General features: G+C 49.9%; 1 protein-coding gene across 2 annotated transcripts in view; it reads right to left on the reverse strand.

The window, feature by feature from the left end:
• Positions 1-13,831, reverse strand: part of LOC130402005 (E3 ubiquitin-protein ligase RNF123) — a 146,163-nt gene that overhangs the window by 75,392 nt on the left and 56,940 nt on the right. For both annotated transcript variants that reach the window (XM_056606072.1, XM_056606071.1), the window contains exons 32-36: positions 10,881-11,020; positions 8,991-9,047; positions 8,238-8,369; positions 6,417-6,492; positions 4,148-4,232 (exon numbers count right to left, since the gene is read on the reverse strand). In XM_056606072.1, the coding sequence (XP_056462047.1) occupies positions 4,148-4,232; positions 6,417-6,492; positions 8,238-8,369; positions 8,991-9,047; positions 10,881-11,020 (490 nt within the window). The remainder of the gene's footprint in view (positions 1-4,147; positions 4,233-6,416; positions 6,493-8,237; positions 8,370-8,990; positions 9,048-10,880; positions 11,021-13,831) is intronic.

The following is a 13,831-nucleotide window of genomic DNA, read 5'->3' on the forward strand; positions in this document are numbered from 1 at the left end:
ATCCTATTCACCGGAGGATCTTGTTAGGTGGAGAGTAGTACAAGCCCCCATATCGGAGCTGGTAATGCTCAGGCAATGATGTGACATCCAGAACTTTATCGACTCAACCTGCCACTGCTTTCACTGATGCATCCTCATTTCCAACGGCGGTGGAACAGGGAAGCTTTGCAGCACTTTGTAGCACACGTTCCAAGCTAATCTGTACGAGATCCGTGCAAATTATCAGTTTCATAACATCTTTGCACAGGAATAACTAAAGCGTGTTCCACGTGAAATCTTTACGATTTCACGTGGAACATGGGTGGTATTCGACTCAGTGGTGGTGGTTCTAGAGAAAATTGTATTTTGTCCCCTATAAAATATAAGCACTTGCATGGTCACAATTATTAGACTAGGGAGGAAATTCAAACGTGTGGAATAATAATCATGACAAAAACCTGCGGGAAACCCAGACGGGAGGACAACCAACAATGGAGTTATTAATAACGCTTATCGCATGTCTTCCGATAAAACGAAATTAGCGGAAAAACGGATTATCCCACGGAGTACGAGGAATGGGTCTAATCAAAGTGGGGGAGAACGCGGGTTGATAAAGTGTAACATCAGTCGACAAAGAGACCGATTACTGACCTTTATCTTAATCAACGTTATCGGACATCAGAAAGTGTAATTCAATATCCCTTTTAGGTATCCGGTTCAGAGTCAAAACAGACAGAGAGTAAATCTCACAGTTCTCCCAGATATTACAAGCCGGGGTTGAAGTCACAAGCCAACGGTGTATAGCGTGGAACACACTGGCCCAACTGTTGGCCATTTGAAACGTTTGGGTTGGTTGTGTGCTGCTAGCACACAACCAGTGACTCAGCGAGGTGTGTGGGAGGGGCGGACCATCGCCACGAGACTAGCGCCACCCGATGTTAAGGAGACTTACTGCATCTCGTGCAAGCGCAGAACGTACACGCTACTGTGTCGTTGGCAGCAGTCTTTGTGGTGTGTTTCAATGCAGCTTTTCTGCCCGACGGGTCAGACGAGAGGCCACGGAGTGGGCGGATAAAGGCAGTTGGCCGTTGGTTTGAGTCTGGGCATAGTGTGGGCCCCTTAAGAGGGATCCTTGAACCCAGAAGAAGCAATCACCAACCAACGGTAGTCATATAAACTACAAAAGGATCAGCAGTGCAGGGAGGGGGCCATTCTGTCCAGAGAGTGATGAAGGCATATGAAAATGATTCAGAGGAGGAGTTGAAGTGAGAAGAAAGGGTGAGAGATTAATGAAAAGAGTGATGGGGGGCAGACGACAGTGAGAAAATTAGAAAGATTGGAAATTCAGAAACGAGAAGGGAGAAGGTTGAAACGTCTGTTAGGTATTTCTGTCGCAGGAAGGAAGTCATCGGGTGACAGGTTCACACCTTAAACGTGTCGCGTCCCCAAACCTGGGTGTAATTGGAACCTGGGGATTCTGGGAAAAGGAGTCTCGGGGAGGTTTGGACCGGATTCAAAGGGCTGAAAATAGCAGTTCAACAGCCAGCCTTTGACACTCTGCAAGGACATACAAACACATTGAGCCCACAAGCGTTAATGTATGCTTGAACATGTACACACACACACCCAACTACACACACACACACACACACACACACACACACACACACACACACACACACACACACACACACACACACACACACACACACACACACACACACACACACACACACACACAGTCAAATAACGCTCCTCCCCCAAGCGAGTCAAGATGGAGAGGGACCTGCAATCACCGGCAGCATGTGTGGAGAACACTCCATGGATGTACCGAAGTAAACAGCAGTGTACAACAATATGTTTTATAATGATAAGACTTGGTCCCATCATTAGGGATGGACCTTGGAGTACACTTATTCAGAGGTACTGTACTGGACAGAATGGCACTCCTCTGTTTGATGATTCAATCAGAGAGCAGCGAACACAATCATTTCATAAAAAGTATTGTAGCTTCCGTCGAGGAGGAGCAGAAGAAGACAACGTCATGATTGGCTGGGCTAATGGAAAGATAAACACTAAAGGAAATGGCGGTAATGAGGAAAAAGTTGGGGAGTGAAAATAAAATAACAATGAGGGAATATTCTATGAAAGGCAGAGAAGGATGCGGTGATGTCTGGGGGGCTTGAGGGAGGAAGTTAATAAGAAAAATAAGAGAAAACTTAATTTATCTCAGGTGGGGAAATGAGGAATATAAAACAGGCTAAACTAAATATGGCAGGTAAAGATAATGCAATACAATAAAACACTTGAAACAAAATAGAAAAGACAAATAGCAAAGTAAATGTAAGAATAAACTTTGTAAAAACAAAGTAATAAAAATTAAGTGCAAAATGTGCATTAACTCAAGTGTGTGGGTTGAGGTATTAAGGTTTCCAAAGGAGGTTAGTGACGTGTAATAGTTACTGAAGACGCTGCGGAGAACAGAGGGGGAAGGAAGGATACTACTGACTTCCTGTGAGCACGGGGTTCCAGAGGCAATCTGCTGGTCATTAATTCACAGGGTGTTAAAACCGTGTTAGAACCGTGTTCATCTGCCTAGCTGGCAGGAGTGCCGTGTTCATATGTGTCACAGTATTAAGCACAGGTTTTATTTTTAGATGTATAAGTAAAGGTCAGGGCGCGAGTTCCCAATGTCCGCAGTCTACCTTTAGGCATCCCTGAGCTCACCAATGGGTTGTATCTCAAACAATGTACCCTATATATATTTCATATTCTAATATATATATTGTTCAGACAATTGATATTCCTGTGGGCTTCCATGGAGTTTATGGAAATTAGGAGATGTTGGAATTCATAATTCAGTGGCTGTAATATAGACTGTTTATTTACAGAGACGGCAGGCCCCCAGCAGCCAGAGAGAGAGAGGCCATGGAAATAAAGCCCTCTGAGAGAGAGAGAGAGAGAGAGAGAGAGAGAGAGAGAGAGAGAGAGAGAGAGAGAGAGAGAGAGAGAGATGCGATGTTGTTAAGCCCTCTGAATCCTAGGAGAGAGAGAGAGAGAGAGCGAGAGAGAGAGAGAGAGAGAGAGAGAGAGAGAGAGAGAGAGAGAGAGAGAGAGAGAGAGAGAGAGAGAGAGAGAGAGAGAGAGAGAGAGAGCGCGATGCGATGTTGTTAAGCCCTCTGAATCCTAGGGGAGAGAGCGAGAGCGAGAGAGAGAGATGCCATGGCAATAAAGCCCTCTGAATCTTGAGAAAAAGTGAGAGAAGGCTAGGGATAGAGAAAGGCAGAGATATAGAGAGGGAGATGAAGAGAGAAAGATAGAGAGATTCCATGACAATAGAGCCCTCTGAATCTTCAGGCAGTGAGAGAGAGAGTAAGAGTGAGAGTGAGAGTAAGACAGAGAGAGAGAAACAGAATAAGACATACAGATAAGACATACAGCAATGGAAAGGAAGAACAGAGAACGAGAGATAGAGAGGGACAACGAAAGCTCAAGATAAAGAGGAAGAGGGAAATAGACAAGGAGGCAGGGACAGATGGAGGGAGAGAAGAGAGCGCGACCGAGAGAGCCAGCGCGATGAATCAATACAATGGCTGCAGCGCGCGGGGCCAGGCCATACGACGCTGTGTGCGCACAACGGTAAACACCACAACAACAGACGCACAGCTCTTCCAGAGCACCTGGCCGCACGGGCGTGCCCTGAATCCGTTCCTCAGCTCCAGGGGGATGAGAGGCTCTCAGAGAACACACCCTCAGACCCTCTGGGCTGTCTGAGGACGGGCGACGGGCCGTGCAAGGCAATGTCCCCAACTAGGCTCATTTAGTATGATGACATGTGGGTGCAGCCTCTGCATGCTGAGCATGGGGCTGTCAGGGGGACAGTCCTGGAGGCCTGGAGGTCTTTAGTGCGAGGCCGCTGAGGGCTGAGACGTTAGGTCCTGCTTGTGGTGATGTATCACTTTGGATGTTACGTCTTTGTCGTGTTTGCTAAAAGGTTATGAGGAGGTGTGGGTGTGTGGGTTGATTGGCCGGTGACACAATGGAGGGGGGTGGGGAGGCGAGGCGTAGCGTCATTCTGTCCCCTGGGCTTGGGACAGAATGTCCGAACACACACACACACACACACACACACACACATACACACAAACACACACACACAAAGACTTACCCCTGTCTCTCTCCCTCCACCAGGATCTGAACCAGGATCCCCGTGACGGCGACCAGGATGGGGTAGTGATCCACACTCTCCAGCCCTGCACACAGACAGAGAAATCACCATTTCAATCACAGTCCCCGAGTGCTTAACAACAGGATATCAGCTCAGTGGGAGGGTTCCTAAAACACGTCCTCTGCAGAGGCTGTCTTCATGAGACCCCCCCCCCCCCCCCCCCCTCCCCTCCGAGCGGAGTAACACCGATCCATCACACGACCGCATCGTCAGCGGCAAAGTGAACAATGCCAAAAGATTTCTTTCATTTTTCCCGTGCCATTTAATCATTGTGACCGGTGCCATGGTGAGCCGTGTAGCGTGGTGGAAGTACAAGAGTCCTATCTGATGAATCACTCCACACCACTGGTGTCTCACCCAATATCCTTCCGCAGGGATGAATTATCTTTTCACACTTTGTGGGCATTGGCTTTCGACACTGACGGACTCGCTCCCCCCCACCCCCCTCTCTCTACCCCCAACCTCTCCCCCTCTCTCTCTCCCCCTCTCTCTCTCTCTCTCTCTCTCCCCCCCCTCTCTCTCTCTCTCTCTCTCTCTCTCTCTCTCTCTCTCTCTCTCTCTCTCCCCCTCTCTCCCCCCCCCCTCACTCCCACTCTCTCCCCCTCTCTCTCTCTCTCTCTGTGTCTCTGTCTGTATGTCTCTCTCTCCTCTGTGTGTATGTTTGTATGTGTGTGTTTGTTTGCCTGAGGGCTTATGTCTATCCTTTACCTTCTTGTGAAGCTCTGCAACTTAGTGACTCTGTAACTTGCATGTGTGTGTTATTCAGCCAGTCGTTCTCTCACTCTCTTCTGTCACACACATCCGCCTTCTCCACTCCCTCTCCTCTGCCCTCCTTGTTTCTCTCCCCCTCATATCCTCTCAACCTCTCAACTCCCTTCCCCTCTCCTCTGCTAATTTCCTCCCTTATCGCTCATCTCCTCCCTCTCCTCTCCTCCCTCCCCTCCTCCTCCTCACTCTCCTCTCCTCCCATTCCTCCCATCCCCTCCTCCTCCTCCTCTCCTCTTCCTCCCCTCCTCCTCTCCTCCCTCCTCCTCCTCCCCTCCTCCTCCTCCTCTCCTCCCTCCTCCTCCTCCTCCTCCAATTCCTCCCATCCCCTCCTCCTCCTCTCCTCCCTCCTCCTCCTCCTCCTCCAATTCCTCCCTCCCCTCCTCCTCCTCACTCTCCTCTCCTCCCATTCCTCCCATCCCCTCCTCCTCCTCTCCTCCTCTCCTCCTCCTCCCCTCCTCCTCCTCCTCCTCCTCCAATTCCTCCCATCCCCTCCTCCTCATATCCCCTCCTCCTCCTCCCTCCTCCCCTCTCATTCTCCTCTTCCTCCCTCCTCCCATCCCCTCCTCCTCCTCATATCCCCTCCTCCCCCCCTCAACTATGCACGGACCACAGATCTCGTCCGCTCACTCCTGGCTAGGTCAGAGGCAGACGAAAACACAAGGGGAGTCTACTTAATCTATTCTTTACGGAGTGATTGCTCCGTCTCATTAATTTATTTTGATGATGTCTTCCCGCTCGCTGGTGGCTTTGAGTAGATTTAATGCATGACGGCCTCACCGCGGGATGCAGGAGTGTGTACATACATCATGTTGACTAAGATGAGCCCGTGACTCTCTCCATAGTGTAGTGCACGGCAAAGGCAGCAGCTCCTGATTGATGGTCAAGGATCTCTCTCCGGAATTCTATTAGGAATCCTCAATCTAACAGCATGCATCCTGGGAATTCCTGAACCAGTGGACTGTGTAGTGTGTGTGTGTGTGTGTGTGTGTGTGTGTGTGTGTGTGTGTGTGTGTGTGTGTGTGTGTGTGTGTGTGTGTGTGTGTGTGTGTGTGTGTGTGTGTGTGTGTGTGTGTGTGTGTGTGTGTGTGTGTGTGTGTGTGTGTGTGTGTGTGTGTGTGTGTGTGTGTGTGTGTGTGTGTGTGTGTGTGTGTTGTCCTTATACACCAAACAGAACCGGGACCAAAAACAAACTGAATCCTGACTCACCTGAAATGTTAGACCCCTAGCATGTCTGTGTGTGTGTGTGTGCGTGTGTGCAATAGACTGTTGTACAACCATCCATTCATGCTTGTGTTTGCAATTGAATCATTTCCTCATGCACATGCATTTGTGCGTTTGTGTGTGTGTGTGTGTGTGTGTGTGTGTGTGTGTGTGTGTGTGTGTGTGTGTGTGTGTGTGTGTGTCTCTGTGTGTGTGTGTGTGTGTGTGTGTGCGTGTGTACCTGGCAGACGTAGGTTGACCACCCGATCAAACAAGTTCCTCTCTGCTGTGACTCTGTTCAGCACCTGGTTCAACAGCTGGAGAGAGAGAGAGAGAGAGAGAGAGAAGGAGAGAGAGCGAGACACACAGAGAGAGAGAGAGACAGAGACAGAGACAGAGAGAGAGAGAGAGAGAGAGAGAGAGAGAGAGAGAGAGAGAGAGAGAGAGAGAGAGACAATGAGATACAGCCTCCCTGCTCATTCTCTATGGTCTCTGTAGAACCTGTTCAGTCGACCTCCTGGTTACATGCCAACGTTAGCTGGAGGCAGAACAAAGCAACAACTGGGAGGCAATATGATTAGCAGGCGACACTAACGATCCAAACTATGTCATCTTGCTATGTGGGGTGCCAGAAATCAAGAATTCTCTATTATTGCTATGGATATGTTACTATGGATTTGGAAAAAGCATTAATTTGAAAGCGTGGTTGTTGTGCTTGGATGGTTTGCTACCATACCAGGGTATTATATAACTCACAGCAATTTTCAAGAGGCAGATTCTAAAAGCGAGTTGTCTCTACGTCTCAACAATACCTTCATCATTACTGCAGAGAAAAAAAAACACAAAGTAGAAAATAACGTAATTTCTTTTGGATGATGTGCCTAAACTTCGAACACTTTTCTAAGGGTTACAAAAAAAAAATCCTCAACCCTCGCCCACAAAATAGAGTTGTTGTTCTCCAACAGAAAAGGGTTCAACAGGGAGAAAGGGAGGGAGAGATTAAGGAGACAATCAACTGGTCGTGATGGAGGGAGCATCGCAGTGTGCAGCTAGTGATGGAGTGCAGTGCTGAAATCACCCTGGTTTAGCAGGACACACACACACACTCAGGGCAAGACACATAAGTGTCAAACACCTATTTCTCCAAATACATTTCCTTGGTGGACCAATTATCACAGTTAGACAACGTGAAGACTGCGGGCTCAAAAAACAAACCCTGGATAATTAGAAATTCCTCTTTGAAGACCAGGAGGCAGGCAGACACAAACACACACACAGATACAAATGCTCTACGTGTGGCCCACAGAACAGTCCCGTCTGTCTGCGGGCCCGGTGTGTGGAACAGGTACCAGTGTGTGGTGTTCTCTGCTCTAATGAGATCCCACAGCCTCTCTCCTCTGGCCTTGGGACGGATCCAAACGTCTCGCAGTGATCTAATGCTCCCCGTGCACCGGTCCTGGGGATGTCTGCACAGATATACTGTGTGTGTGTGTGTGTGTGTGTGTGTGTGTGTGTGTGTGTGTGTGTGTGTGTGTGTGTGTGTGTGTGTGTGTGTGTGTGTGTGTATGTGTATGTGTATGTGTATGTGTATGTGTATGTGTATGTGTATGTGTATGTGTATGTGTGTGTGTGTGTGTGTGTGTGTAGGCACGTATGTATGTGTGTGTGTGTGTGTGTGTGTGTGTGTGTGTGTGTGTGTGTTTGTTTGTGTGCGTGTGCGTCTGTCCAACCTAACCTTTAAGGGTCGATGTTTCCCTGCAAAATAATTTGAACTCTGTGATTAGACCCTTGTCTTAGTGTTGCGTTTTTGCAGAAATGTAGAGGTCACCTCTCTCTTGACAACTGAAACACAAACCCTCAACTCATAATGAGCTGACAACAAGCACGAGCATGAGCAAATCAATTTGTTAGAGAATATAGACTTGTATTAACAGTGGCATGTCCAGAATAAATATGAGTTGGTGCATGAGTCACCCCATTGCCCCTCCCCCTTGGTTTCTCTTTTTGTGCAAACTGCGCTGTGATTGGCTGTGTTCACATTTCCCGGTCCTACTGAACCCACCTGAGCCAATCGTCTGAGGAGCAGCTCTGCCGAGGGGCGGGACCAGTCCAGGAAGATCTCCGGCACCAGGGTGACGGTCATCTCCAGAACCCGCAGCAGGCTGACGGACAGGTCGAAGCAGGTCGCGCACACCTGGCCGAGCGAGGTCAGAGGTCAAGATTCTGTACGTGGCATTTTGCTCTTTCGCCCTGGAGCAGTGAATTCAGATACGAGTCGTTAGGCACCCGACTGTGGATATAGGGGGTGGAACCCATGACCTTTCAGCTGGGAATCGAACCCCCTAATCGATAGACTACCCCCCCGCCCCCCGACACGCACAGGCACACAATACAGTGACCTAAAATTGCTTGACGGATTCAATAAACTGATAGCACAAAACAAATAAGCAAATAACCGAGGTAAACACTGTGTCAATCAAGCTTTTTAATTAGTCTTATCTGGTTGGCATTTGCCACCAGCAGGCCGGCTGACACTGTGTAAAATCTATTCATGGAAGCTCGCTTAATGGAGAGGAAGGGGATTTAATCGTCCTTTTTTTTAATGGCTCAATCACCAGTTAGCCAATTAAGCAAACCCAATAGACCCTGTAAGTGACTTTCCATGTATAGGTAGCAGGAGGATTACTCACACTCGCTGGCCAAGCACATTACTGCTAGCAACGATTGCTTTTCAACTCGGAAAGGGTCCGCAAACACACAGATAAGGATGGTCAAACCCAAGACCCGTCCGAGAAGGAGAAGACGTGCTGGTTACCTTGAGCTGGCGCGTGTCCACAAAGTTTCTCTCTGGCCGTTCGGCTGCCTGCTGGATCTACGGGAGGGAGGGAAGGAGGGGGAGGGGGGGGGGGGGAGGATGGGGAGGGAGAGAGGGAGGGAAGGAGGGAGGGAGGGATGGATGGGGAGGGAGAGAGGGAGGGAGGGATGGGGAGGGAGAGAGGGAGGGAGGGAGGGATGGGGAGGGAGAGAGGGAGGGAGGGATGGGGAGGGAGAGAGGGAGGGAGGAATGGATGGGGAGGGAGAGAGGGAGGGAAGGAGGGAGGGATGGGGAGGGAGAGAGGGAGGGATGGGGAGGGAGAGAGGGAGGGAAGGAGGGAGGGAGGGAGGGACATGTGGATGGGGAGGGAGAGAGGGAGGGAAGGAGGGAGGGATGGGGAGGGAGAGAGGGAGGGAAGGAGGGAGGGAGGGATGGGGAGGGAGATGAGTGTAGAAGAGGGTGAAGGGAGAGGAGGGAGAAGGGGAGGAAGTGGGAGAGAAGTGATTAAACATGTTCCGAGCCGGTCTGACAGAGACAGAGCAGGGAGCACCCAGGTTGTATTCTGACCCCTTGATTATTAAAATGGCCGCCAACTGCCAAGTGTTGACACAGCAGTCGACAACAGACATAACAAACAGCCGCAATTATTACAGGCCTACATTTGTACTATGTTTATACGCCAGTGGGTATTCACTCGCCCCAACCAAGCCTGAATGATACAGCAAAAATTGGACAGGACAGGAAGAGAGAGATTCCGTTGGAATTTGCCAAATCACACTTGACATGTTGACAAGATCACTCCACCAGAAGGCCAGAAGCCCGCAGGCTGGTGGGAATGGAACCTAATGTTTTCATCCATCCGGGCAATGGGCTTCAATGTGGCCAAATATATTGGTTTGATTTCACGTAATTTTGAGTGAAGAGTTGGGGCAGCTCCCAGAGTGTAGACGTGTCTGAAAGGCAGGGCTTCATGTTGCTGCACGGTGATTCTGGGCAGCAGCAGCATATTGCTCAGTGTGCAGGGCTGTCTGATAAGACAAGCTCTATGAATATAACCAAATTGAATAACACCTGTTGACCCTGTCACACGCATACCTTCAATTATGACTTGGTCTCCTATGTGTTTGAAGGGAACGAGGTTGTTGCTAGATATAGCAACAACACAATCTTATCAAATATTGAAGGCGTTCTCTCAGGACTGGGTACTTGAGATGTTTGTTATGAAAGCGTTTGTCATCTTTTGAAAGGATGTAGCGCGGATACATAACCATGACTTGTTATGATTATTTGAACTGCTCAGGCTCCAGGCGCCACAAACGAGAGCGTTCTGGGTGTACAATTGGCAGGTTTGTCTCAGCGGCCACGACGCTTCACATTGAAAGAAGAAGCTCAATGTACTCAAAGTTTAATCCTCTACAGTGGTAGTATTCAGGCCAGCACTGCAAAACAGTCTGTCCTGATCTAGAATCTGAGGAGATACTTTAAAAAAGGATATCAGGACAGTTCCCTAACAATTTAATTCCCTTTAACGGCGGAGGTCGCCGTTTTGTTGTTGTTACTGACGAAAAGTCAGAGCTCTTAAACGAAACCCCAGTTTCCAACCTAGAATTCTGAGATGGACAATTCCTTTTTAACAAGTCAAGGTAACTTCTTACCGAGCTCTGAGTTGTCTTGAGCGCAGTGTGTTGTATGGTTGGACGCATAAACATAACATTACATTCAACTCAAATAACTTTGATCCAAATGTTAAGTTAATAACTGCATTGACTTATTGTATTCTATGTTCCCTGGTGTTTGATGAAGATGAGTGTGTGTCCAGCCCCCCTAACTCCTGTATCCTATGCCTATGAACTCTGAGAGTGTGTGATGAAGATGAGTGAGCCGGCCTACCTCCTGTATCATGCCTATGAACTCGGAGAAGGCCCAGTTGAGCTGGTTGAGGACGCTGTTGAGGAAGGAGGCGGCCATGTCTTTGTCCATGCTCAGCAGCTCCGCCATGTGCCTCTGGAGCAGCAGTGACGGACAGGGCTCTGAACCAATGAAGGGAGAGAGAGAGCACGATACCAGCCAATCAAAAGGAATTCAGTGTCGTTAGTGTTGTTCTCCTAGTGTTGCCGTTCATACTCCTACTCCTTTGGTCTAGGGAGAAGGGTCTAAAAAAACGAAGAAATAAGTTCATACTAATGAAAGACAAGGGTGAGCTGGGAGGAGGAATGAACCATTTGAAGAACGCAGATAACCCAGAACATGAACAAAAGAACAAACTAAGTGGTCTATTGGGATTCATAATGACCCGACTACAGTGTGTGGAGGCAAAGCTCTCATTGTGGGAGCAGTAAGTGTGGTTATACGGTGAGCGTGGTTCCACTTCAACGAACGTTGCAGCGAGCTACAGAACGTGCTACTGGCCATGCTGTGTTGGCACAAAGGCTAGGAGAACGTAATGAGGTTTACTCCAGCGATAAAACGCTCAACGCCTCACAAAGATTACATTGACGGCCGTAAAAGCTTTTCCATCCCCGCATCACCTTGGAAAGCGATTAATACCCCCCCATTCAGGACCCCCGGCGGCGCGGAGAGAGGCGGGGGGGAAATTGTACGGCTGACCGCGGTATAAAAGGTTTAACCGCCTCTCGTCACCTTATCTCACCAGGGGCCAGGGGTCGAGACTTAATGCGCTCCAGAGTTCTGGGAACAATGGCTGAGGGAGGAGGAGGAGGAGGAGGAGGAGGAGGAAGGGGAGGAGGAGGAGGAGGAGGAGGAGGTGAAGGAGGAGGAGGAGGAGGAGGAGGAGGAGGAGGAGGAGGAGGAGGAGGAGGAGGGGGGTGAGGAGGAGGAGGAGGAGGAGGAGGGGGAGGAAGAGGAGGAGGAGGAGGAGGAGGAAGGTGCTGGAGGTGAAACAAAGTGGGAGGAAGTTAGGAGGTGAGGAACACGGCATAGCAGATAACTGAAAGCCCGTCTCCAGAGGAGAAGAGGCTGCGGGGGGGGGGGGGGGGGGGGAGACTGGAATGGGTCGTGGGTAGACAGAGGAGCTTGTTTAGGCCGCGGATCTTTCCCCAGGAGGGATCAGGTGTGTTGTCAGCAGAACTTGTGTCTTTAATTAGAGTTTGCTGAGAAAATTGCTTTTTTTATTCCAGTCTGCTGGGGTTCCATTAGGAGAGGAGGCCGGAAGCAGAGAGAGGGGAGGACCAAGGGGGAGATTAAGGCCCAATCCCATTTCTACCCCCTACCCCTTCCCCTTACCCCTCCCCCTTACCCCTCCCCCTTGTTTTGAAGGGGTAAGGGGAAGGGGTAAGGGGTAGCAATGGGATTGGGCCTCAGGAGGAGCAAGAGAAGAGGAGGTGATGGAGAGGAGAAGCAGAGCTACGGGGGGGAAGAGAAGAGGAGGGTGGATGAGAGACTAGGAAGGAGGGGGTGTGAAGGACAGAAGAGGAGGATGGGAGAGGAAGAAGAAGATAGTGATGGAGGAAGCAGAAGCGAGTGGAGATCTCCTCTGGGAGCCGGCGGGACCAGCGAGGAGTCAAGTGTTCATTAGTTGTAATAATCCCCTTCTTACTGCCCTCTCTGCCCTCTAAGCCCCTGGAGCCCTGGGGAATCAACTCTCCCCCCAGCCTGCCTCCCCTGTCAGACCGCTCCAGGCCCCCCACCACCACCACCACCCCCCCTCCTCCTGGCTCCTGCTTACCGTCCCTCCGGTACCAATGACCGCTGGGTTTATTTACACATCAGCCCTAGTGATCGTCGACCTCCGGCTCAGTGACCTCCAGTGAGACTGCTCCACACTGGTGAGCAGGTCATCCAAAAGAAAAGCAAGAAAAACTTCACTTCTGCTGACGCCGTTGTTGTTTTTCCCTTAGGGAGGGAGGCGGGGTGTTTGCGTGTCCAGTTCTTTTAATACACTCAGGGGGCTAAGCCAGCGCCCCAACTGCCAGCCAAAGTGACAGCTGGGGAGTGCTGGTTCTGTGATGTTACTACGGTAACGCTGTAGAGTGACAGAGCCCCGGCCGGCAGGCTCGTGTGCCGCCGGCCGACGAAGGGGTACGCGACGCACGCGGGGGAAACAGACGACCTCCTGACATCCTCCCCTCGTGATGTTTCTTCATTAACCATCGCACCCTTCGGCGGATCTCGTTGCTCCCATGGCATGGTGTGTTTGTATATCGTTATCTTATTATTACGTTCATTAATCCTTTGACATTGGGCACGCGCCAAACTAAAAGGATTAGGCACCGAGACAAACATATCGGTCCGACTCTGCAGACTTTATTAGTTAGCGTTCAAAGGCTGTAATGGGACTAATAATTTTTGAGGAACACACAACACTACGGTGGAGAGGGCTGCTGGTCGATGCACGCTGGCTTGGTTGGGCTCAGCGAGTGCCACTCAATGCTAATTAAAGTCAGAGAGCTGGATTACATCGTGACCAAATCGTCTGAGCCACAATCACAACAGCTTGTTTTTCTCCTCTGTTTGTTTGGCTGAGAGAGATGGAGGGAGAGAGGGGGAGAGAGAGAGCGAAGAGGGAGAGGTTGGAGTAAGGAGAGAGAAGAGAGAAGAGAGAGAGAGAGGAAAGAGAGACAGAGATGAGAAGAGGGATACGTTAGAGGAAGGACAGAAAAGAGAGATGGGAGGAGAGAGAGACGAAGAAGAGAGAGGAGGAAAGAGAGAGAGACAGAAGAGGTCAAAAGTAGAGCGATGGAGAGAGAGAGTGGAGCGACAGATGGGGAGGGGGAGAAAGAGAGAGAGAGAGAGGGGGGGGAAATAGAGAGAGGGAGACATATGGAGTGAGGGGGAGAAATAAAGAGGGAGCAAGACAGAAAGAAGAGAGCAAGTGTGTGCGG

Source organism: Gadus chalcogrammus, chromosome 13, assembly GCF_026213295.1.
Source record: "Gadus chalcogrammus isolate NIFS_2021 chromosome 13, NIFS_Gcha_1.0, whole genome shotgun sequence".
NCBI lineage: Eukaryota > Metazoa > Chordata > Actinopteri > Gadiformes > Gadidae > Gadus > Gadus chalcogrammus.